This window comes from Hibiscus syriacus, unplaced genomic scaffold (genome assembly GCF_006381635.1).
Source record: "Hibiscus syriacus cultivar Baekdansim isolate YM2019G1 unplaced genomic scaffold, ASM638163v2 tig00111276_pilon, whole genome shotgun sequence".
NCBI lineage: Eukaryota > Viridiplantae > Streptophyta > Magnoliopsida > Malvales > Malvaceae > Hibiscus > Hibiscus syriacus.
In genome coordinates, this window is record NW_024063043.1 from 949,464 (window position 1) to 977,016 (window position 27,553).

At 34.6% G+C, this 27,553-nt stretch overlaps 1 protein-coding gene across 1 annotated transcript; it reads right to left on the bottom strand.

Moving 5' to 3' along the window:
• Window positions 1-525: 525 nt before the first annotated feature.
• Window positions 526-27,508, bottom strand: LOC120157751 (probable ubiquitin-conjugating enzyme E2 C). The gene is made up of 7 exons (XM_039168787.1): window positions 27,484-27,508; window positions 26,938-27,043; window positions 26,812-26,839; window positions 26,514-26,744; window positions 26,374-26,437; window positions 714-773; window positions 526-563 (listed from the first exon to the last, which is right to left on the bottom strand). The coding sequence occupies exons 1-7, from the start codon at window positions 27,506-27,508 to the stop codon at window positions 526-528; spliced, it is 552 nt and encodes a 183-aa protein (XP_039024718.1).
• Window positions 27,509-27,553: the final 45 nt, after the last annotated feature.

The following is a 27,553-nucleotide window of genomic DNA, read 5'->3' on the forward strand; positions in this document are numbered from 1 at the left end:
GCGACTCTTTTATAAAACTCGACACCAATATATGTTTAAATATTACTCTTTAGTTTATTTGGATATATATTGTCATATTAAAAAGTAATTAAAAATATAAATATTAAGATTTTAATAGTAAAACAGAGCCTAAGTTAAACATAAATGAAAAGGCTACTTGAAAATGTTCATGTTGAGAACTAACTGAATCTTAATCCAAGATTCGATTAACTATAACATTTTGAAGAAACTCACTTTAATGTTCAGTAACCTATAATTTAAGGATTTAGAATTATTATATATAGTTTTAACATTATTAAAATCGAATTATTTTTTTCCTGAAATGTATTCAAGTTTTTGTGTGTTTCTTCCGTAACAAGGTACAAAATCAAATCCGGTAACTATCCGTACGTACATTGATTGAGGTCACTGCTACTAAATTCAGAATCACATTGCTCTTACCTCGGAGCTTTATCGGAAAATTCGATCATAAAACGGTCCGATATGGAATTGAAGAACAGATCCTGCGTATTAGCCCCCTGCATTTCAGTCAAAATGCCGTGCTTGGACCATTTTTCTGCAATCTGGAGAAGTAAAAAATTAGCAATACAGTTAAGTTTCATAGCATTGCGAAAGTCGTTTTTTGGCTACAAGTGTGCAACCGAACAGGTCCAAAGAGAAGACCTAACACCAATATAACCGAGTTGAAATGAAAGAGAACCTATTTTCTTTACCTTCCTTACTGTTCCAAAGAGCCGCGGCATAGGTGTTGAGAGGACTGTCAGGATTCGGATCTGCGTGTAAGGAGGTTCATTAACAATCAGAAGAACTACGAGTTAAATCTGTTTTGTAGACGGAACATATGTTGTTCCGACGCTTCATTTTATTTGGTGTATCTATCTTGAATACATATACGCACACGGTATATATTGTTTTTAAATATATTGTTTTAATAGAATTATTCTTTTATTATATTGTTAAATATTTTGATATATATTCATAAATATATATATAATAAATATTAACTTTTAAATATTTATTTTTAATATCGAAGAAAAGGACAGCATGATGAATCAGGAAGAAAAGAAAAAGCTATTTATTATCTGAGCAAGAAATTTACTGATTGTGAAGTTCGATATCCACCAATACAAAAATTATGTTGTGCTTTGGTGTGGACTACTCGAAGACTCAGACAATATATGTTATACCATACTACTTGGTTGATATCAAAACTTGATCCTTTAAAGTTCTTAATGGAATCACCAGCTTTGACAGGCAGAATGGCTAGATGGCAGATGTTATTATCTGAGTTTGATATTGTATATGTCAACCAAAAAGCGATAAAAGGAAGTGTCATAGCTGATTTCCTGGCCAGTCGTGTATCAAATGATTATCAGCCTTTGAACTTCAATTTTCCTGATGAAGATTTGTTATGCGTATCCATGAATGAAGAAGTCAAAACAAATGATGAATTTGCATGTTGGAAGCTTTACTTTGACGGAGCATCTAATGCTTTGGGACGAGGAATTGGGGCAGTGTTAATTTCTCCAGAAAATGTTTATTATCCATTTACAAGTAGACTGGAGTTCTTTTGTACCAATAATATGGCGGAATATGAAGCTTGTGTCATGGGGTTGAAAGCAGCTATAGAAAGAAAAATCAAATTTCTCAAGATATATGGAGATTCATCATTAGTGGTGTATCAATTGCGAGGAGAATGGGAAACAAAAGATCCCAAATTATTGGAATACCGAAATTTTACCCTCGAATTAGTGAAAGAATTTGAGAAAGTTACATTCAATTATCTCCCTCGAGAAGAAAATCAAATGGCAGATGCTTTGGCTACATTAGCTGCTATGTTTCAGGCAACTCAGAAGGTTGATATGATGCCAATCAAAATGCAAGTGTATGAAATTCCTGCACATTGTTATAGTGTGGAAGAAGAGGTAGATGGTAAACCATGGTATCATGATATCCTGCAATATATCAAAAATCAAAGTTATCCACCAAATGCATCAGAAATTGATAAAAGAACCTTGAGAAGAATGGCTGCTGGATATTTTCTTGATGGAGAGATTATGTATAGAAGAAGCAGTGATCAAATGCTGTTGAGATGTTTAAATACCAGTGAAGCTCGAAATGTCATTGAAGAAGTACACAGTGGAATATGTGGAACACATGCAAATGGTCTTTCTATGGCCAGAAAAATAATGAGATATGGATACTATTGGGCTACTATGTACACAGATTGCATTGATTATGCTAGGAAATGTCATAAATGCCAGATATATGCAGACAAGATTCATGTACCCCCATCTCCTCTACATGTAATGACAGCACCTTGGCCATTTTCTATGTGGGGAATAGATGTCATTGGGGCAATCACACCAAAAGCATCAAATGGACATTGTTTCATCCTTGTGGCAATTGATTATTTTACCAAATGGGTTGAAGCTGCTTCATATACCAATATTAAGAGATCCACAGTCTGCAAGTTCATAAAGAAAGAGATAGTTTGCCGGTATGGCCTACCAGAAAGGATCATTACAGATAATGCTCTGAACCTGAACAACAAAATGATGACCGAACTTTGTGCACAGTTCAAGATCAAACATGCAAATTCAGTGGCATATCGTCCAAAGATGAATGGGGCAGTTGAAGCAGCAAATAAGAACATCAAGAGAATCATTACAAAGACTACTGAAACTTACAAAGATTGGCACGAGAAGTTACCTTTTGCTCTATATGCATACCGAACTACTGTTCGAACATCTACTGGGGCAACACCGTTTTCTTTAGTCTACGGGATGGAAGCAGTCTTACCAATTGAAGTTGAGATTCCATCGCTTCGAATATTGAGAGAAACAAAATTGGATGAATCTGAATGGATCCAAGCTAGAGTTGATCAATTGAACCTTATTGAGGAGAAAAGATTGAAAGCTATTTGCCATGGACAGATGTATCAAAAACGGATGATGAAGTCTCATGATAAGAAAGTACATCCAAGAGAATTCCAAGAGGGTGATCTAGTACTAAAAAAGATCTTGCCTATACATAAAGATTTCCGTGGGAAATGGATGCCTAATTGGGAAGGGCCATACGTTGTAAAAAAGGCCTTTTCCGGAGGAGCATTGATCTTGGCAGAAATGGATGGAAAAATTCTGAAAAATCCAATAAACTCAGATTCTATCAAGAAATATTATGCTTGAAGAAAAGAAAGAAAAAGAAAGAAAAGAAAGAAAGAAAGAAAAAAAAAAGTAAAAGAAAAAAAAGAAAAAAGAAAAAAGGAGGGTCAAGGTGAAAACCCGCAAAGGGCATCTTGTAACCAAAGGAAGGATTTGAGTTGAAAACCTGAAAAGGCGGCTCAAATACAGGTTGATATTAGGCATCTGGCAATTTAACTCTCTTAAGATTTTAATAGTTTGGAAGAAGCTTCACATCTACAAGCATTTTGACAACGTTTGAGATCTTCCAGACAAAGGCTTACATCATTACTCTAAGTTGTGTCAACTTGATTAATTTAGAAATACTTATGCTTGTAATTTGTTGAGACATTTGAATTTTTATCATTTTTATGTTTACCATAACTTTGAATACAATTCTATCTATTTCAAGTTCAATTTATTTGAGATTCAATTTATTTTTGGAAATTCAATTTATTCTTTTTTTATTGAATTGACATAATTTTGAAATAATTTAAAGATTTCTGAATATCACTTTATGTTAATATTTTTGAATACATGGAATCCAAAATAGGCAAATCATCACTAGCTTAAAGCCATGAACATCAAGATTGTTACAAATGGTGCTACCGACAACAAGGTCGAATCCGCCAAATCTACTCATCAATTGCTTCAACCGATCACCATTCATTTCTTGCACATCTGTTTTCAAAGATGTACTGAAACAGTAGAAGATGATCTTTGCAGTACTGATTCCAGCAAAAAGAAACAATACATTGATATCACTAGGAAACATGTTTCTATACAAATCCTTGTGTAAGGTTTTTAGGAAACCTAGAAGCATTTCCACCTCATCAGGTTCAAGTGGAATAACTTTATTCCTTCCAACCCATACTAGATTCCATTTTCAGCACTCATCAAGAACATACTTCTGGACACTCGAAGGTGGCTCATTGTCATAGGCTTCAAAAGCCTTACAGATCCTTTCTGTCAATTCGGCACTTCCTGAACATGTTTATAAACAATTCAACCTTTTATATGTGCTCAATAACATCTTCTGGAAGTGTTCTTTGAGTTATCTGATCTGGTTAGAAGAACATAGCATCTTCTGGAAGTGTTCTTTGAGTTATCTGATCTGTTTAGAAGAACATAGCATCTTCTGGAAGTGTTCTTTGAGTTATCTGATCTGGTTAGAAGAACATAGCATCTTCTGGAAGTGTTCTTTGAGTTATCTGATCTGGTTGGACAGAACATAGCATCTTCTGGAAGTGTTCTTTGAGTTATCTGATCTGGTTGGACAGAACATAGCATCTTCTGGAAGTGTTCTTTGAGTTATCTGATCTGTTTAGAAGAACATAGCATCTTCTGGAAGTGTTCTTTGAGTTATCTGATCTGGTTAGAAGAACATAGCATCTTCTGGAAGTGTTCTTTGAGTTATCTGATCTGTTTAGAAGAACATAGCATCTTCTGGAAGTGTTCTTTGAGTTATCTGATCTGGTTAGAAGAACATAGCATCTTCTGGAAGTGTTCTTTGAGTTATCTGATCTGGTTGGACAGAACATAGCATCTTCTGGAAGTGTTCTTTGAGTTATCTGATCTGGTTAGAAGAACATAGCATCTTCTGGAAGTGTTCTTTGAGTTATCTGATCTGGTTGGACAGAACATAGCATCTTCTGGAAGTGTTCTTTGAGTTATCTGATCTGTTTAGAAGAACATAGCATCTTCTGGAAGTGTTCTTTGAGTTATCTGATCTGGTTAGAAGAACATAGCATCTTCTGGAAGTGTTCTTTGAGTTATCTGATCTGGTTGGACAGAACATAGCATCTTCTGGAAGTGTTCTTTGAGTTATCTGATCTGTTTAGAAGAACATAGCATCTTCTGGAAGTGTTCTTTGAGTTATCTGATCTGATTGGACAGAATCAAGCATTTAATTTGGAAGATGAATTTGCCAATAGCATCTTCTGAAAGTGTTCTTTGAGTTATTTGATCCGAAGAAGTGCATCAGCAGCCTTAGTCATTTGAGCAGCACATATAAAATTTATCAATTTTATAATTGATGAATCAGGACCACATTTCTACATGGATATTGAAGTTTCAGCACTTGAGAATCCCATTTTTGTCAAGTATAACAGTTTATTTTCTTCATCAGAATCAGAATTCAAGATTTCTTGGTATTAAAAGAATTATCGATATCTGTGAAATCATCTTAAAAGGCCACTTCATAATCAGATGAGCTGTTATCAGAATCAACATGTTGCCTGAATGCAAGCTTTTCAAGAGCCTATACAATTGAGTTTTATTCTCAAGAAATTTTTGTGACATTATATCTACCTCTACATTTGTCAAAGAGGATAGATTCTATGATTTGAAGAAGAAAGATTTATTGGGTTTCTACAACTGAAGAAATACTCAGTTCACCAATCTGAAATCAAATAACTTAACATTCATGCATCATATTTTAGGTGTTTTACAAAAATAGATGCATTTTCATTCATTTTTATTCTTGTCGAATTGTTAACAGGAATTTCAAAAATTTTAGCAAAGATTTGGATTCATCAAATTGATGGATCATCTTTTCCAGAGAAAGTTCATAATGAGAAGAACTCATCTGAAGAAGGAAGAAGAAGTTCATAATGAGAAGAACTTGTTCAACCTTTGCTTGAATTCATCACTTGATGGATCATTCTTTTCCAGAGAAAGTTCATAATGAGAAGAACTCATCTGAAGAAGGAAGAAGAAGTTCATAATGAGAAGAACTTGTTCAACCTTTTGCTTGAATTCATCACTTGATGGATCATTCTTTTCCAGAGAAAGTTCATAATGAGAAGAACTCATCTGAAGAAGGAAGAAGAAGTTCATAATGAGAAGAACTTGTTCAACCTTTTGCTTGAATTCATCACTTGATGGATCATTCTTTTCCAGAGAAAGTTCATAATGAGAAGAACTCATCTGAAGAAGGAAGAAGAAGTTCATAATGAGAAGAACTTGTTCAACCTTTTGCTTGAATTCATCACTTGATGGATCATTCTTTTCCAGAGAAAGTTCATAATGAGAAGAACTCATCTGAAGAAGGAAGAAGAAGTTCATAATGAGAAGAACTTGTTCAACCTTTTGCTTGAATTCATCACTTGATGAATCATTCTTTTCCAGAGAAAGTTCATAATGAGAAGAACTCATCTGAAGAAAGAAGAAGAAGTTCATAATGAGAAGAACTTGTTCAACCTTTTGCTTGAATTCATCATTTGATGGATCATCTTTTCCCGAGAAAGTTCATAATGAGAAGAACTCATCTGAAGAAGGAAGAAGAAGTTCATAATGAGAAGAATTTGTTCAACCTTTTGCGTGAATTCATCATTTGATGGATCAACATTACCAGGTAAAGTTCATAATGAGAAGAACTCATTTGAAGAAGGAAGAAAAAGTTCATAATGAGAAGAACTCATCAAGAGCTTATTCAACCTTTTGAATGACTCTATCACAAAAAGGAGGTCATCATCATCCCCAGCAGAAAGTTCATAATGAGAAGAACTCATCTGAAGAAAAAGAAGAATTTATTCAATATCTTCATTACAATCAAGTGAAGCCAAATGGATAAAAAATTTTATTATCTTTTCATCTTTGCCCTATTCTTGTTAACACAATAATGAGCAAAGAGGGGCAGCTGAAGATATTAATTTTTTATCCATATCATTATTATTAATATTATTATTATTATTATTATTATTATTAGTATTTATTATTAATATTAATATTATATATTATTATTTAATAAATAATTACAACTGGACCGGCCCAGTTACAAGCCAACTAGAACCGGTCCAGCCAACCAAGTTCATAATGAGAAGAACTCATCTGAAGAAGGAAGAAGAAGTTCATAATGAGAAGAACTTGTTCAACCTTTTGCTTGAATTCATCACTTGATGGATCATTCTTTTCCAGAGAAAGTTCATAATGAGAAGAACTCATCTGAAGAAGGAAGAAGAAGTTCATAATGAGAAGAACTTGTTCAACCTTTTGCTTGAATTCATCACTTGATGGATCATTCTTTTCCAGAGAAAGTTCATAATGAGAAGAACTCATCTGAAGAAGGAAGAAGAAGTTCATAATGAGAAGAACTTGTTCAACCTTTTGCTTGAATTCATCACTTGATGAATCATTCTTTTCCAGAGAAAGTTCATAATGAGAAGAACTCATCTGAAGAAAGAAGAAGAAGTTCATAATGAGAAGAACTTGTTCAACCTTTTGCTTGAATTCATCATTTGATGGATCATCTTTTCCCGAGAAAGTTCATAATGAGAAGAACTCATCTGAAGAAGGAAGAAGAAGTTCATAATGAGAAGAATTTGTTCAACCTTTTGCGTGAATTCATCATTTGATGGATCAACATTACCAGGTAAAGTTCATAATGAGAAGAACTCATTTGAAGAAGGAAGAAAAAGTTCATAATGAGAAGAACTCATCAAGAGCTTATTCAACCTTTTGAATGACTCTATCACAAAAAGGAGGTCATCATCATCCCCAGCAGAAAGTTCGTAATAAGAAGAACTTATTTAGAGAAAAAGAAGAATTTATTCAATATCTCCATAATGATCAAAGTAAAGTCAAATGGATAAAAATTTTATTATCTTTCATCTTTGCCCTATTCTTGTTAACACAAGAATGAGCAAAGAGGGGCAGCTGAAGATACTATTTTTTATCCATATTATTATTATTATTATTATTATTAATTATGATTATTATTATCATTATTATTATTATTAATATTATTATTATATTATTATTATTATTAATATTATTATTATTATTATTATAATATTATTATATTATTATATTATTAATATTATTATTATTATTATTATCAGTATTATTATTATTATTAGCATTATTATTATTATTATTATATATTATTATTAGTATTTATATTATTATTTAATAAATAATTACAACTGGACCGGTCCAGTTACAAACCAACCGGAACCGGTCCAGCCAACCAGAAACCCTAAACGATTAGTAAGGTTTCAGCTAGGGTTTCTAAACCCTAGCCACACACTGCCGCCTCACTGCCAAGTGGTCCAATGGCCCACTGCCGACGCCGGCCGCCTCTCTGACCCGTCCATCCACTGTTGCCACGCTTCAACAGAAACATCCAGAGGAAGCAAGGAGCGCCGTCCACGTTCCAACCATAGAGTGAGTCACCACCTATGTTCCGGTGACTCACTGAACTTTACCCTTCGGACCGGTCCGATGACCACACCGGTGATGGCTATAAAGCCATCACCCAACCTGCAAAGCAAAGAAAGAAGAGAGGAAGAACCGAGACAGCCAACAACAAAAAAAAAAAAACAGAGGATACAACAAACAACGAATAGCAACCACAGCAGTAAACCAAAGGAAAAGAGAAGAAGAAGACTTACCCTTGAAGCCTTTGTGGCCCTCGGAAGCCAAACGTTGCCAAACCGCCGTTTAAGAAGGTAGAACCCTTCGGTTTTGTTTAGATTTACTCCGATTAGGAGTCTTTTAGGGAAAACAAAGACCGGAATCGGTCTTAGGGCATTTAGATCTACAATTTGGGGGTGTTTTGGTGATTTCCGACCACCGTTACGGTGGCCGGCGGCGGTGGCCGGCGGCGGAGTACGGTGGCCTATGGCTGCCGGTTTCCCTCCGTTGAGGGAAACCTAGAGAGAGGCGAGAGAGAAATCTCTCTCTCAGTTTGAGAGAGAGAAGAAAGAAAGGAGAAATGAAATGCTGGCCCGAAGGGCCAGCCAACCTAGGGTATTTATACCCTCTCTTAAACGGCGTCGTTTAAGGGAGGACCTGTGCGTAATTATAGAAAGGTTAAATCCTTTCCGCAGTCCTCTAAATTTGTAAACTTTATATTTTAGTCACTGAACCTAATTTTAGATCTTTATAATTTGGTTCTTTAATTTTGGATTTATTTATTTTAGTCCTTTCTATTAAATAATATATTTAGAATAAATACATATTTAATCCTTTAATTTTAAATAATATTTTAATCCCTATAGTTTTGATTAATTATGAATTAGATTTTTTTAATTTTATTTTTACTGCAATTTAGTCATTTATTTTATATGTTTTAATTTATTTTATTGTTTTTAAATATATTGTTTTAATAGAATTATTCTTTTATTATATTGTTAAATATTTTGATATATATTCATAAATATATATAATAAATATTAACTTTTAAATATTTATTTTTAATATCGAAGAAAAGGACAGTCTTAATACAACTGGATGTCCTATTCTGATATTTTAAAATTAAACAATATTATTTAAATTAATATTTATCAATATCAAAGAAAAAGAGCTGTCTTAAGGCACCTAGAAGTTCTTTTCAGATATTTTTAAATAAAAAATATTTTTTATATAATTTTGAAATAATAGAATTATAAATTAAATATATTTTTGAATTTTTAAATTTTTAATACTAGAGATAATTTATTATTAAAAAGTACCAATTTTGGGCGTTGTAGGGGTGCTAATCCTTCCCTAAACGTAACCGACCACGAATCCCTTTTATTATTAAAAAGAACGAATTTTTGGTTATAAAACGCAGATCAGTTCATCTTTTAAATATTGTTTTCTTAAAAACTCTTTTAAAAGATAATTTTTAGGTATTCGACCTACCTGACTCAAAAAGGCCGATGGCGACTCACAAATTATTTTTCAAAATTATTTATTAACATTAATTTCCCCGCCAAAATTTAATATTTCGTGCCCGGACGAAAACCGGTTACGACAGCTTGGCGACTCTGCTGGGGACGGTCAAACTTTTAAAAATCAATTATAAATTGTCTCTATAAAATAAAAATTAAAAATTCATATATTTAATTTCTAATTTTATCTTTGCAAAATTTTTATATTTACTTATTATTTTCATAATATTTATCTGTTTTATTTTTATTTGCAAGTATTTTATTTCAGTATTTATTTTTATGTCAAAAGTTTAACATTTCTCCTCGCACACAACACTTGCATTGCATAACATAAAGCTCTATAATTGAGTTGTCCCTTTTAAGTGAAAGTGAAAGCAACGTCTTCGTGAGAATTTATTTCTCCGTGTCAGACCTAGCAAGTAACTTTCGGGGTTCATATGCTCTCTGTCTTCGTGAGAATTTATTCTCCGTGTCAGGCATAGAGAAATGTATCCCCTCGAATTGAACTTGATTCACTTTAGTCTTTAATGGACTAGGATTGAGGGTTAGTAACCCAAGGGGGCACTAACAAGGACAATTCGGGTACCTTTACTCCTAGTTCTGAAACCCTGCATATAAAAAAAACCTTAGAAACTCTTCCAATTAGAAGTCATTCCGAAATTTTGTCCAAAATAGGTGTACACACAGGAGAAATGAATTATGTCTTTCCTGTTAATTTATTTTACATGTTTATTTAAATTATTTAGAAAAGCATGTTTAAATTAAATAAATGTTATTATCCTTTAAACTAACTTATTTTCTTTTTGTGTGTTCTTTATTTTTCTGTTTGCATAGCATCATACAGGATAAAAGACATTGATCCTTGTGTTAATAGTCTCATTGGAAAACCTTCATCCATGGATAAAAAGGGTTCAAGTCAAGTAATTCTAAACTCAGAAGTAAGACAATGGGCTGAAGATTTACAAAGACAAGAAGGAGATAGTCTGCCAGATGATTATGTATCTGACTTGGCCAGTTATGCTTCAGTTTCACTAAAAAGAAATGATCTGCAAGATTTGCGAGGTATTTGGGAAAGTTGGGATTCAAACAAAAAATTGCAGTTTTATCAGACTTACGGAGACATCCCATATTTGCTCTATGTTGAAGTTGATGATGAATTACTCAGAGCCCTAGTTCAATTCTGGAATCCAGGGTACAATTGCTTCACTTTCAATAAGGAGGACTTGGTCCCTACTATTGAAGAATATACAACTTTGTTACATCTTGAAGTTGCTTTGGAGAGTCGAATATATTCAAAGTCAATTAAAACTCAGCCCTTTCGAGTTAAATTAGCAAAGATTGCTGGGGTACGAGAAGAATGGGTAGCATCCCGTACAAAACAAAAAGGCGAAAGCGAAGGCATTGCTTGGACCAACATCAGAGAGCTTATTCAGAGTCATCCAGACGCTAAAGTACGATTCGATCTATTTGCTCTGGGTATATATGGTATGGTCATCTTCCCAAAAGCATTGGGATATATTGAAGCTGCAGTAGTAGACTTGTTTGAACAACTGCCGAAGAAGATTAACCCTGTTTCTGCTATCCTAGCAGAGACCTTCAGATCGTTAAATGCTTGCAGAAGGCTAGGAGGTGGACGATTCTCAGGGTGTACCCAGTTGTTATATGTTTGGATCCGTAGTCATTTCTGGAGGACGGAAAGGGTTTCATACCGACGCTTCAATACGGATTACTCACCATTAAAAGAATTTCTAGAGCAGGAATGGCCGAAAGAAATTAAGAAGGATATGTGGATTAATGCCTTTAGAAATCTGCAAAGCAATGACGTTGTTTGGCGCGCCCCATGGCAAATCCAAAGGGAATTCTTTTACAGATGTGGTAATTACAACTGGATAATGCTGCTCGGATTATGGGGAGGAATTGGATATGCACCACTTCTGGTTATAAGACAGTATGAAGGTCGTCAATTTGTACCTGTCACTGCTGGACTACAGTCATCTGAGTTTGCATTCCACAGCAAAAATTATAAAAGAAACATCATGGAAGCCGTTACAGCTTGGAAAACAACTTTTTGTATCCGAGCTAAAGCAGCAAAAGAAATGCTAACTCCTGATTATGAAGAATGGAGATCTATCAGGAAAAACGAAAATATTCCTCTACCAGATCAAAATGAGAATATTTCTATGGATGATCGCATCAAGGTGGTTCCATCAGAGATTGAAATCCTGAAAGCTGAGTTTGAAGCAGAAAGAGATGGCTGGTCGAAAGAATTAGAGCAAATGAGAAAAGTTATGTTGGGGGTTGACATTGACTTTCATTCATTACAATGTGCAATGTTGAGAAAAGATAAAGAAAAAGGTGAGGATGAATACAGAGCCTTACAGAAAGATTACCAGGAGTTATATAAATCCCGAAAAGCATCGACCCAGAAGAGAGCGAATTATAAAAAACAAGGCTGAACACCGTGAGATCATGAATGAAATGCAAAGAGAAAGAGATCGAGCCAAAGATTTAGAAGAGATGAAGAATGACATCTTTGTTAAATTTGAAAGCGAGAAAAGTATCATGTTCAAGGGATTTGAATCTGAAATGAACCAGTTGATTGCTGAGCTTGAAGTCAGAGGCCAAAAGATGGAAGAATCCAATGTTGAAAAAGGAAAATGGGAGCTAGAAAGAAAAAATTTCAACACCAGATTTGAGGTAGAGCAGGAGGTGGCTAGCAATTGGATGCAGAGATGCAGAAATAAAGATACTCAAATTCAAAAGCTTAATCAAAGAACACAAGAAGCACGAACAAAACTTGAAGAGGATCTGGATCAGTCTAGAAACAAAAACTCAGAGTTTAATGCTTACATTTTACAACTTGAAGAATTATTATTTCAAGAAAAGGTTCGTCTAGGACCTAATGATCTCAAGGAAAGTAATGAGGAAAATGCTTCACTGCGAAGACGCATTAGAGATCTTGAAAAAATTCTGCACAATTGCCAGGTCAGAATCACTGAGTTAGAGCAAACTCTTGAAGGAACGAATGAGCAATGGCAAAAGTCAACCGAGTTCTATGTGGAAAGAAGTGAAGAAAGAAGCAATATGGTATTTGAGGCCATGGTTCAAATGAGCGAGGTTGCCAGATATATTGGGGAACTAGCTGTTGAGGCCGAAATAATTGAGCATCAAGTTGATCCAGTTTCTAAGTGTGGAAAGAAGGTGTCATGGTTAATGAAGGAAATTATAGAGCTTAATAGGAAAGCTACGCCTTATCTGTAGTTCTGAACTATTATAAAGAAACTTTTGTATACCGATGAAAGTTGTTCTATGACAGTTAACTTTTTGAGATCAATGTTTTTTTCATACATGCATTTTGCATACATTCATCATTCATTCCATAATTTTCGCTATGAATTATCATTTTATTTATTAAGTTAAAATTCATTAATTAAAATTTGAAAAAATAGTATTAAAAGATTTTTTAATCGCAGTTACTCTGGCCAAAAGAGAAATACTACATCACTACGGTACTAGGCAAGCTACTAAGAGAATTATGGAGGATAAAATACAGCGTATTGAGGAACAGCATCATAAAGAACAAGAAGAAATGAGAATGAAGCTGGAAAAAATTGAAGCCAGTATTGCAAATTCACAGGACAGTATGATGAAGAAGATAGAGGACATGTTCAAAAGGCAGGCTATCAGTGGAAAAATGCATGAAAATCCTGTATCTTTTGACCAAGAACCCATATATCCTCTAGGTTTCCCACCAGAATCAATTTATCACTCTGGTACTACCCCTATACAAATCAATGCTCGTACATCTGCATTACAAGAAGTCAAATTACATGAAGATCAACAAGTGGATCCTGCATCTTCAAGCAAAAATCCACTTATATCAGATGTGAAAATAGGGGATCTTAATACTGATCAGTTGATCCCAGATTTAAATGAGCTGAATGAGAAACAAAAAATAAATGAAGAGCTGACCAGACAGATCAAGAGCTTAGAAGAACGAATGAAATCCGTGGAAATAACTGAATCATTCTATGGGTTTGATGCTAGTGAGTTGAGTTTGGTTCCAGACCTAATCCTCCCTATCAAGTTCAAAGCTCCCGAATTTGATAAATACAACGGTACTACATGCCCTTCATCCCACATCACTATGTTTTGTCGAAGAATGGCAGGATATGTGAAGGACGAAAAATTGTTAATTCATTGCTTCCAGGATAGTTTGACAGGACCGGCTTTGAAATGGTATACTCAATTGACCAAAGCCAACATTAGATCTTGGAAAGATTTGGCTAAAGCATTTCTAGAGCAGTACCGCCATGTGACAGACATGGTCCCTGATAGATGGACTCTTCAAAACTTGGAGAAAAAGAATAATGAAACATTCAGACAGTATGCCCAGAGATGGCGTGACACTGCAGCCCAAGTTCAACCACCTTTGTCAGAAAAAGAGGCCACAGTGATGTTTGTACATACATTGAAGGCTCCTTATTTAAACCATCTAATGGGGAATGCAACCAGAAATTTTGCAGATTTGGTCATTTCTGGAGAATTAATTGAAAATGTCTTGAAAAGCGGCAAGATTGAATCAAATGATGGGTCTAGTTCTAAAAGACCTACATACCGGAAAAAGGAGAATGAGGTCAACAATGCCAATTCTTACAGCAAGGATTCATCGAAAAGTGTTACAATAACCCAGCCAAGGGTTAAGAAAGAGGAAACAAACACTAATCGAGCAGAGTCCAGAGGATCTCGAAAAGAAAATGAAAGGTTGTCTTTTACACCTTTACCAGTATCATATGCAGAGATCTATGATTCGCTGTTAAAAGCAGATGTTATACGGCCCTACCCTTTGGTTCCCATGCAACCACCATTTCCTCCTTGGTATGATACAAAGGCACACTGTGTTTACCATGAAGGAATTACGGGACATTCTATTGAAAACTGTCTAGCTTTCAAAAGGGTGGTTCAAAATTTGATCAACACTGGGAAGTTGGAATTCAATACACCATCCGCATCAAGTCATCCATTGCCAAATCATGGAGATAAAAACGTGAATGCAATTCAGGAAGAGAACAGAAAGAAAGCAAAGACTGACATTTCTGAAATTAAATCTCCGTTCGTTTGGATATTCCAACAACTTTCTTCAGCCGGTATAATTCCACAACAATTCATGCCAAAGCAGAATGAAGGCAAGAATTATTGTGAATATCATCAGAAGAAAGGGCATAAAATTCAATTATGTCCTGAGTTTAGAAATTTGGTGCAAAAATTGATAAACAACAGAGAAATAGAATTCTTTGAAGAAGAATCAAGGAAAAAAGAAAATGAGGTTTGCTCATCAGAGGATTCTAAGCCGAGTCAAAGAATAAATGATCCTGTGATCATTAATGTGAAATCATCTACGATGATTCCTGCACCAATAAAGCCGAAGGTAGTTATCACCACTCCTCTACCATTTCCATACAAAGATACCCGCAGGGTACCTTGGAATTATACTACCAATGTTTCAGTGGTAAGAGGATCTGATTCTCTAGATAAAACAGAAGAGAAAATACAGAGTTTGGGTACAACATTGACGTCTGAAGCAGTGAGCGAGGTTGGTTTCTTTACAAGAAGTGGGAGATGTTACTCTTCCGAAACATCCAATGCTTCAGAACAAGTGAAAGCAAAAAGAAAGGCCATGGCAATACCTCAGAAGGTATTTGAAGATGAATCCCTTCCAGCATTCAATGAACCTGTGACAGAAAAGCAAGCTCAAGAATTTTTGAAATTCTTGAAACATAGTGAGTATAGTGTGGTTGAACAACTACACAAACAACAGGCGAGAATTTCTATTCTTGATCTTTTGATGAATTCAGAAGCGCATAGGAATGCTTTGATGAAAATCCTCAATCAAACATTTATCCCCGAAGATATATCCCTCAATAAACTTGACAGGATTGTGGGACATATAGCCGCTGACAATTACATAACCTTCACAGATGATGAAATACCAGAAGGCGGAATGGGATCAGTAAGAGCTTTGAACATCACGACACACTGTCATGGTCATGTATTGCCAGGAGTATTGATTGACAATGGATCTGCTCTCAACTTGATGCCTCTAGTTACACTTCAAAGAATGCCTCTGGATCAATCACACATGAAGAGTTATCAGAATGTGGTACGAGCATTTGATGGTACTCAAAAAGAAGTGCTTGGGAAAATGGAAATACCGTTGTTAATTGGCCCAGTCGTGTACAATATTGATTTTGTGGTGATGGACATCCACCCCACATATAATTGTCTCTTAGGGAGGCCATGGATTCACTCAGCAGGAGCCGTTCCTTCTTCATTACATCAGAAATTGAAATTTGTTGTTGATGGACAACTAATATGCGTCAATGCTGAAGAAGAAATCATTGCGTCTGTAACAAGCGATGTTCCATATATCGACACCAATGATGAGGCTCTTGAATGCTCTTTTCGAGCTCTTGAATTTGTAAATACAACCTTTGTTGCAGAAGGAAGGAAAATTCCATATCCCAGATTGTCTGATTGCACCAAGATGACGGTACAACAAACTTTAGGCATCGGAGCTAAAGCTGGGAAAGGTTTAGGAAAGAATCTTCAAGGGATTTCAGTTCCTGTCAGTATACAGATGAAGAAGGATCGTTTTGGGCTTGGATTTAAGCCTAATTTTCAGCAAAAGAACAAAGAGATGAAAAGAAGATGTGAAGACAGAAGGGCAAAATTGAAAGGGGGAGAAATCCTTTGGAAACACATGTCTTTCCCACAGTTGAGGACAACATTCAGATCAGGGGGAACAATTAATGTGGAACAGCAGCTTGTTGAAACCTTTAAAGAAGAAAAGTTGACGAAAGATCAAGACATAGTTGAAGAAGCTATGAATGGATTATTTATCAACATGATCACGAATAACAACAAGACTGGCAAGTACTTGGATATGATTCGACCATGCCTTCCTGGAGAAACACTCACCAATTGGACCACTGAAGATCTTCCTATAGTTTTTAATATTAATACAGAGTAATATTCAGAACTAATCTTTATGTTTAGCTCAAAAATATGAAAACTTTTTGTTATCTTGTAAAAGAAATTATGTTAAATATAAGGAACTTTCTTTAAAATTTTCAGATGGCAATCATTCTTTACATTTTCTTACATTTTTATATTTATTTATTTCATAAATTTACTATATTCTTTCGGAAATATGTCCGACTTAAATTTGCAGGTGTCACCATGTTAATAGCATGTTTATTCCTAAATTTAATCCAGTGATAAATTTAGAGCATCCTATATGTCTGGAAGAAATCAATGGTTGTGAAGATGAACTGGAATGTGATATTCCTACTGAACTATTAAGATTGGTAGAAAAAGAAGACAAACAAATTCTACCCCACAAAGAAAAGGTTGAGACTGTGAATTTGGGAACAGATGAAGACAGAAAAGAGGTGAAAATTGGTACCACTCTGACAGTCCATATAAAACAAGAATTGATAAATCTCCTTCAAGAGTTCAAAGATATCTTTGCATGGTCTTATCAAGATATGCCTGGTTTGAGCACAGATATAGTGATACACAAGCTTCCAATCAATCCAGAATATAAACCGATTCAACAAAAGCTTAGAAGAATGAGGCCAGAAATGTTGTTACAAATCAAAGAAGAAGTAATGAAACAGATCAATGCAGATTTCCTACAAGCATCTAAATACCCAGAATGGGTAGCCAACATTGTTCCCGTACCAAAGAAAAATGGGAAAGTTCGAATGTGTGTGGATTACAGAGATCTCAACAAAGCTAGTCCGAAAGACAGTTTTCCCTTACCCCACATAGACACATTGGTGGACAATACTGCAGGACACGCATGGTTTTCATTTATGGATGGTTTTTCAGGATATAATCAGATAAAAATGAATCCTGAAGACATGGAGAAAACAACATTTATAACCATGTGGGGCACATTCTGTTATAAAGTGATGCCATTTGGATTGAAGAATGCAGGGGCAACATATCAAAGAGCCATGGTAACTTTGTTTCATGACATGATGCACAAAGAGATTGAAGTATATGTAGATGACATGATTGCCAAATCCAAAACAGAAGAAGAACATATTCAAAATCTGAGGAAGCTTTTCCAGAGATTGAGGAAATATCAATTAAAGCTCAACCCCGCTAAATGCACTTTTGGGGTAACTTCCGGAAAACTTTTGGGATTTGTGGTCAGCAAAAAAGGAATCGAGATTGATCCAGATAAAGTAAAAGCAATTCAAGATCTTCCACCACCCAACACAAAAAAAGAAGTTAGAGGCTTTTTGGGGAGATTAAATTATATATCTCGGTTCATTTCTCAAATGACTGACAAATGTGATCCAGTGTTCAAATTACTTAGAAAGAACAATCCTGAAGTCTGGAATGAAGAATGTCAGGAAACTTTGGATATTATTAAGAAATATTTATCCAATGCCCCAATTTTAGTATCACCGATGCCTGATAGACCATTAATTCTCTATTTGACGGTTTTCGAAAATTCGATGGGATGTGTACTAGGACAGCATGATGAATCAGGAAGAAAAGAAAAAGCTATTTATTATCTGAGCAAGAAATTTACTGATTGTGAAGTTCGATATCCACCAATACAAAAATTATGTTGTGCTTTGGTGTGGACTACTCGAAGACTCAGACAATATATGTTATACCATACTACTTGGTTGATATCAAAACTTGATCCTTTAAAGTTCTTAATGGAATCACCAGCTTTGACAGGCAGAATGGCTAGATGGCAGATGTTATTATCTGAGTTTGATATTGTATATGTCAACCAAAAAGCGATAAAAGGAAGTGTCATAGCTGATTTCCTGGCCAGTCGTGTATCAAATGATTATCAGCCTTTGAACTTCAATTTTCCTGATGAAGATTTGTTATGCGTATCCATGAATGAAGAAGTCAAAACAAATGATGAATTTGCATGTTGGAAGCTTTACTTTGACGGAGCATCTAATGCTTTGGGACGAGGAATTGGGGCAGTGTTAATTTCTCCAGAAAATGTTTATTATCCATTTACAAGTAGACTGGAGTTCTTTTGTACCAATAATATGGCGGAATATGAAGCTTGTGTCATGGGGTTGAAAGCAGCTATAGAAAGAAAAATCAAATTTCTCAAGATATATGGAGATTCATCATTAGTGGTGTATCAATTGCGAGGAGAATGGGAAACAAAAGATCCCAAATTATTGGAATACCGAAATTTTACCCTCGAATTAGTGAAAGAATTTGAGAAAGTTACATTCAATTATCTCCCTCGAGAAGAAAATCAAATGGCAGATGCTTTGGCTACATTAGCTGCTATGTTTCAGGCAACTCAGAAGGTTGATATGATGCCAATCAAAATGCAAGTGTATGAAATTCCTGCACATTGTTATAGTGTGGAAGAAGAGGTAGATGGTAAACCATGGTATCATGATATCCTGCAATATCAAAAATCAAAGTTATCCACCAAATGCATCAGAAATTGATAAAAGAACCTTGAGAAGAATGGCTGCTGGATATTTTCTTGATGGAGAGATTATGTATAGAAGAAGCAGTGATCAAATGCTGTTGAGATGTTTAAATACCAGTGAAGCTCGAAATGTCATTGAAGAAGTACACAGTGGAATATGTGGAACACATGCAAATGGTCTTTCTATGGCCAGAAAAATAATGAGATATGGATACTATTGGGCTACTATGTACACAGATTGCATTGATTATGCTAGGAAATGTCATAAATGCCAGATATATGCAGACAAGATTCATGTACCCCCATCTCCTCTACATGTAATGACAGCACCTTGGCCATTTTCTATGTGGGGAATAGATGTCATTGGGGCAATCACACCAAAAGCATCAAATGGACATTGTTTCATCCTTGTGGCAATTGATTATTTTACCAAATGGGTTGAAGCTGCTTCATATACCAATATTAAGAGATCCACAGTCTGCAAGTTCATAAAGAAAGAGATAGTTTGCCGGTATGGCCTACCAGAAAGGATCATTACAGATAATGCTCTGAACCTGAACAACAAAATGATGACCGAACTTTGTGCACAGTTCAAGATCAAACATGCAAATTCAGTGGCATATCGTCCAAAGATGAATGGGGCAGTTGAAGCAGCAAATAAGAACATCAAGAGAATCATTACAAAGACTACTGAAACTTACAAAGATTGGCACGAGAAGTTACCTTTTGCTCTATATGCATACCGAACTACTGTTCGAACATCTACTGGGGCAACACCGTTTTCTTTAGTCTACGGGATGGAAGCAGTCTTACCAATTGAAGTTGAGATTCATCGCTTCGAATATTGAGAGAAACAAAATTGGATGAATCTGAATGGATCCAAGCTAGAGTTGATCAATTGAACCTTATTGAGGAGAAAAGATTGAAAGCTATTTGCCATGGACAGATGTATCAAAAACGGATGATGAAGTCTCATGATAAGAAAGTACATCCAAGAGAATTCCAAGAGGGTGATCTAGTACTAAAAAAGATCTTGCCTATACATAAAGATTTCCGTGGGAAATGGATGCCTAATTGGGAAGGGCCATACGTTGTAAAAAAGGCCTTTTCCGGAGGAGCATTGATCTTGGCAAAATGGATGGAAAATTCTGAAAAATCCAATAAACTCAGATTCTATCAAGAAATATTATGCTTGAAGAAAAGAAAGAAAAAAGAAAGAAAAGAAAGAAAGAAAGAAAAAAAAAAAAAAAAAAAAGAAAAAAGAAAAAAGGAGGGTCAAGGTGAAAACCCGCAAAGGGCATCTTGTAACCAAAGGAAGGATTTGAGTTGAAAACCTGAAAAGGCGGCTCAAATACAGGTTGATATTAGGCATCTGGCAATTTAACTCTCTTAAGATTTTAATAGTTTGGAAGAAGCTTCACATCTACAAGCATTTTGACAACGTTTGAGATCTTCCAGACAAAGGCTTACATCATTACTCTAAGTTGTGTCAACTTGATTAATTTAGAAATACTTATGCTTGTAATTTGTTGAGACATTTGAATTTTTATCATTTTTATGTTTACCATAACTTTGAATACAATTCTATCTATTTCAAGTTCAATTTATTTGAGATTCAATTTATTTTTGGAAATTCAATTTATTCTTTTTTTTATTGAATTGACATAATTTTGAAATAATTTAAAGATTTCTGAATATCACTTTATGTTAATATTTTTGAATACATGGAATCCAAAATAGGCAAATCATCACTAGCTTAAAGCCATGAACATCAAGATTGTTACAAATGGTGCTACCGACAACAAGGTCGAATCCGCCAAATCTACTCATCAATTGCTTCAACCGATCACCATTCATTTCTTGCACATCTGTTTTCAAAGATGTACTGAAACAGTAGAAGATGATCTTTGCAGTACTGATTCCAGCAAAAAGAAACAATACATTGATATCACTAGGAAACATGTTTCTATACAAATCCTTGTGTAAGGTTTTTAGGAAACCTAGAAGCATTTCCACCTCATCAGGTTCAAGTGGAATAACTTTATTCCTTCCAACCCATACTAGATTCCATTTTCAGCACTCATCAAGAACATACTTCTGGACACTCGAAGGTGGCTCATTGTCATAGGCTTCAAAAGCCTTACAGATCCTTTCTGTCAATTCGGCACTTCCTGAACATGTTTATAAACAATTCAACCTTTTATATGTGCTCAATAACATCTTCTGGAAGTGTTCTTTGAGTTATCTGATCTGGTTAGAAGAACATAGCATCTTCTGGAAGTGTTCTTTGAGTTATCTGATCTGTTTAGAAGAACATAGCATCTTCTGGAAGTGTTCTTTGAGTTATCTGATCTGGTTAGAAGAACATAGCATCTTCTGGAAGTGTTCTTTGAGTTATCTGATCTGGTTGGACAGAACATAGCATCTTCTGGAAGTGTTCTTTGAGTTATCTGATCTGGTTGGACAGAACATAGCATCTTCTGGAAGTGTTCTTTGAGTTATCTGATCTGTTTAGAAGAACATAGCATCTTCTGGAAGTGTTCTTTGAGTTATCTGATCTGGTTAGAAGAACATAGCATCTTCTGGAAGTGTTCTTTGAGTTATCTGATCTGTTTAGAAGAACATAGCATCTTCTGGAAGTGTTCTTTGAGTTATCTGATCTGGTTAGAAGAACATAGCATCTTCTGGAAGTGTTCTTTGAGTTATCTGATCTGGTTGGACAGAACATAGCATCTTCTGGAAGTGTTCTTTGAGTTATCTGATCTGGTTAGAAGAACATAGCATCTTCTGGAAGTGTTCTTTGAGTTATCTGATCTGGTTGGACAGAACATAGCATCTTCTGGAAGTGTTCTTTGAGTTATCTGATCTGTTTAGAAGAACATAGCATCTTCTGGAAGTGTTCTTTGAGTTATCTGATCTGGTTAGAAGAACATAGCATCTTCTGGAAGTGTTCTTTGAGTTATCTGATCTGGTTGGACAGAACATAGCATCTTCTGGAAGTGTTCTTTGAGTTATCTGATCTGTTTAGAAGAACATAGCATCTTCTGGAAGTGTTCTTTGAGTTATCTGATCTGATTGGACAGAATCAAGCATTTAATTTGGAAGATGAATTTGCCAATAGCATCTTCTGAAAGTGTTCTTTGAGTTATTTGATCCGAAGAAGTGCATCAGCAGCCTTAGTCATTTGAGCAGCACATATAAAATTTATCAATTTTATAATTGATGAATCAGGACCACATTTCTACATGGATATTGAAGTTTCAGCACTTGAGAATCCCATTTTTGTCAAGTATAACAGTTTATTTTCTTCATCAGAATCAGAATTCAAGATTTCTTGGTATTAAAAGAATTATCGATATCTGTGAAATCATCTTAAAAGGCCACTTCATAATCAGATGAGCTGTTATCAGAATCAACATGTTGCCTGAATGCAAGCTTTTCAAGAGCCTATACAATTGAGTTTTATTCTCAAGAAATTTTTGTGACATTATATCTACCTCTACATTTGTCAAAGAGGATAGATTCTATGATTTGAAGAAGAAAGATTTATTGGGTTTCTACAACTGAAGAAATACTCAGTTCACCAATCTGAAATCAAATAACTTAACATTCATGCATCATATTTTAGGTGTTTTACAAAAATAGATGCATTTTCATTCATTTTTATTCTTGTCGAATTGTTAACAGGAATTTCAAAAATTTTAGCAAAGATTTGGATTCATCAAATTGATGGATCATCTTTTCCAGAGAAAGTTCATAATGAGAAGAACTCATCTGAAGAAGGAAGAAGAAGTTCATAATGAGAAGAACTTGTTCAACCTTTTGCTTGAATTCATCACTTGATGGATCATTCTTTTCCAGAGAAAGTTCATAATGAGAAGAACTCATCTGAAGAAGGAAGAAGAAGTTCATAATGAGAAGAACTTGTTCAACCTTTTGCTTGAATTCATCACTTGATGGATCATTCTTTTCCAGAGAAAGTTCATAATGAGAAGAACTCATCTGAAGAAGGAAGAAGAAGTTCATAATGAGAAGAACTTGTTCAACCTTTTGCTTGAATTCATCACTTGATGGATCATTCTTTTCCAGAGAAAGTTCATAATGAGAAGAACTCATCTGAAGAAGGAAGAAGAAGTTCATAATGAGAAGAACTTGTTCAACCTTTTGCTTGAATTCATCACTTGATGGATCATTCTTTTCCAGAGAAAGTTCATAATGAGAAGAACTCATCTGAAGAAGGAAGAAGAAGTTCATAATGAGAAGAACTTGTTCAACCTTTTGCTTGAATTCATCACTTGATGAATCATTCTTTTCTAGAGAAAGTTCATAATGAGAAGAACTCATCTGAAGAAAGAAGAAGAAGTTCATAATGAGAAGAACTTGTTCAACCTTTTGCTTGAATTCATCATTTGATGGATCATCTTTTCCCGAGAAAGTTCATAATGAGAAGAACTCATCTGAAGAAGGAAGAAGAAGTTCATAATGAGAAGAATTTGTTCAACCTTTTGCGTGAATTCATCATTTGATGGATCAACATTACCAGGTAAAGTTCATAATGAGAAGAACTCATTTGAAGAAGGAAGAAAAAGTTCATAATGAGAAGAACTCATCAAGAGCTTATTCAACCTTTTGAATGACTCTATCACAAAAAGGAGGTCATCATCATCCCCAGCAGAAAGTTCGTAATAAGAAGAACTTATTTAGAGAAAAAGAAGAATTTATTCAATATCTCCATAATGATCAAAGTAAAGTCAAATGGATAAAAAATTTTATTATCTTTTCATCTTTGCCCTATTCTTGTTAACACAAGAATGAGCAAAGAGGGGCAGCTGAAGATACTATTTTTTATCCATATTATTATTATTATTATTATTATTAATATTATGATTATTATTATCATTATTATTATTATTATTAATATTATTATTATTATTATTATTATTATTAATATTATTATTATTATTATTATTAATATTATTATTATTATTATTATTATTAATATTATTATTATTATTATTATCAGTATTATTATTATTATTAGCATTATTATTATTATTATTATTATTATTATTATTAGTATTTATTATTATTATTTAATAAATAATTACAACTGGACCGGTCCAGTTACAAACCAACCGGAACCGGTCCAGCCAACCAGAAACCCTAAACGATTAGTAAGGTTTCAGCTAGGGTTTCTAAACCCTAGCCACACACTGCCGCCTCACTGCCAAGTGGTCCAATGGCCCACTGCCGACGCCGGCCGCCTCTCTGACCCGTCCATCCACTGTTGCCACGCTTCAACAGAAACATCCAGAGGAAGCAAGGAGCGCCGTCCACGTTCCAACCATAGAGTGAGTCACCACCTATGTTCCGGTGACTCACTGAACTTTACCCTTCGGACCGGTCCGATGACCACACCGGTGATGGCTATAAAGCCATCACCCAACCTGCAAAGCAAAGAAAGAAGAGAGGAAGAACCGAGACAGCCAACAACAAAAAAAAAAACAGAGGATACAACAAACAACGAATAGCAACCACAGCAGTAAACCAAAGGAAAAGAGAAGAAGAAGACTTACCCTTGAAGCCTTTGTGGCCCTCGGAAGCCAAACGTTGCCAAACCGCCGTTTAAGAAGGTAGAACCCTTCGGTTTTGTTTAGATTTACTCCGATTAGGAGTCTTTTAGGGAAAACAAAGACCGGAATCGGTCTTAGGGCATTTAGATCTACAATTTGGGGGTGTTTTGGTGATTTTCGACCACCGTTACGGTGGCCGGCGGCGGTGGCCGGCGGCGGAGTACGGTGGCCTATGGCTGCCGGTTTCCCTCCGTTGAGGGAAACCTAGAGAGAGGCGAGAGAGAAATCTCTCTCTCAGTTTGAGAGAGAGAAGAAAGAAAGGAGAAATGAAATGCTGGCCCGAAGGGCCAGCCAACCTAGGGTATTTATACCCTCTCTTAAACGGCGTCGTTTAAGGGAGGACCTGTGCGTAATTATAGAAAGGTTAAATCCTTTCCGCAGTCCTCTAAATTTGTAAACTTTATATTTTAGTCACTGAACCTAATTTTAGATCTTTATAATTTGGTTCTTTAATTTTGGATTTATTTATTTTAGTCCTTTCTATTAAATAATATATTTAGAATAAATACATATTTAATCCTTTAATTTTAAATAATATTTTAATCCCTATAGTTTTGATTAATTATGAATTAGATTTTTTTAATTTTATTTTTACTGCAATTTAGTCATTTATTTTATATGTTTTAATTTATTTTATTGTTTTTAAATATATTTGTTTTAATAGAATTATTCTTTTATTATATTGTTAAATATTTTGATATATATTCATAAATATATATATAATAAATATTAACTTTTAAATATTTATTTTTAATATCGAAGAAAAGGACAGTCTTAATACAACTGGATGTCCTATTCTGATATTTTAAAATTAAACAATATTATTTAAATTAATATTTATCAATATCAAAGAAAAAGAGCTGTCTTAAGGCACCTAGAAGTTCTTTTCAGATATTTTTAAATAAAAAATATTTTTTTATATAATTTTGAAATAATAGAATTATAAATTAAATATATTTTTGAATTTTTAAATTTTTAATACTAGAGATAATTTATTATTAAAAAGTACCAATTTTGGGCGTTGTAGGGGTGCTAATCCTTCCCTAAACGTAACCGACCACGAATCCCTTTTATTATTAAAAAGAACGAATTTTTGGTTATAAAACGCAGATCAGTTCATCTTTTAAATATTGTTTTCTTAAAAACTCTTTTAAAAGATAATTTTTAGGTATTCGACCTACCTGACTCAAAAAGGCCGATGGCGACTCACAAATTATTTTTCAAAATTATTTATTAACATTAATTTCCCCGCCAAAATTTAATATTTCGTGCCCGGACGAAAACCGGTTACGACACACACGGTATAGGAAAAGCTTCAAAAACAAGCGAACATTGTGACATAAACATGTCGGATATCCAACACACCCGGAATGAATCGAGTAGGGAAAAAGCAATCATATTCATACCTCCCAGTAGACTTTGAACTGAAAAAAGAATGGTCCTACAATCATAAGCAGAAGACCACTTATCCTATAAAACGAAGAATTTCTGAGTAACTTAGAATGCAAGGTAAGCAAAAGCCGTGTATACAAAGTGGGATTCATACCAGAAGAATGTCAAGGCAGATATTACCAAACTGATTCACATTGGGATGAAAGCAAATGGTCTCAAACTTCACTTCAGGTGGCTTGAAAGGATAGTCCGACGTGAAATGCAAGGAAACCTTGTACGACAAACCCTCATACATGGTTCCTTTTCGTCCCTCGACCGTGCCGATCCATGTAAAAACGCTTTCGCCTTGCGGAAATGCTGAAACCCCAAGATCCCCTCCACAAATCTGCACATCAGCATAATACCATATATATATCATTTTGAACGTAAAACAGTAGAAACGATTCACATACCATGAGATCCATCAGCTCCTTTTGAAGCCTGCAAAACAAAAACAAAAAAACTATCAATAGCAGTAGAAAACATAACATTTACTCCATTAAAATGAACACAATATATATAAAAAGTTTTCTCCCTACCTTTGAGTAGCGGAAGCGGTGTCAACGCCATTGATCGCGGAAACGGGTTGTTTGTATGCTGCAGTGGTTGCATGGCGCCGATTGTCCACCGTTTGATTGGCTCCGCCTTCCGTCGAATAAAGTTTGAAAAGATAAAGTCAACTATCAGAAATGAATGGTCGAATTTTCCAATAAAATAATCAATCCGTTCGTGTTTTTTTTTTATATGTGAAATGGCCACGACGTTTGTTTGTTTAATAGTTTTGTATCTTAAAAACAAAGAACAAAATTAAACAGTTCTTAATTTCGTTATCTTCTACGTTGAAAGGTTACATTTCAACTTGGTGAGCATTTGGTTTTTCAATCAAATCGATTTCATCGTCTTTAATTTTCTTTTAACACAATTGATATAACCAAATAATTAAAATTAATACATAAATCAGTTTTTGACGGGATTGTTTTGTAAAATTCAAAAGAAAAACAACTAATCTCACAACAGAGAAATATCTTAAACGAATGGTCGATTTAGTTTTTTTTTTAATTTAAACTAAAAATGGAACACATTACAGTTCCACCGAATGTCTTTCAGCATCTTTTATTACCTGCATTTTTTTTATCCAAAACAAAGCATGGTGTC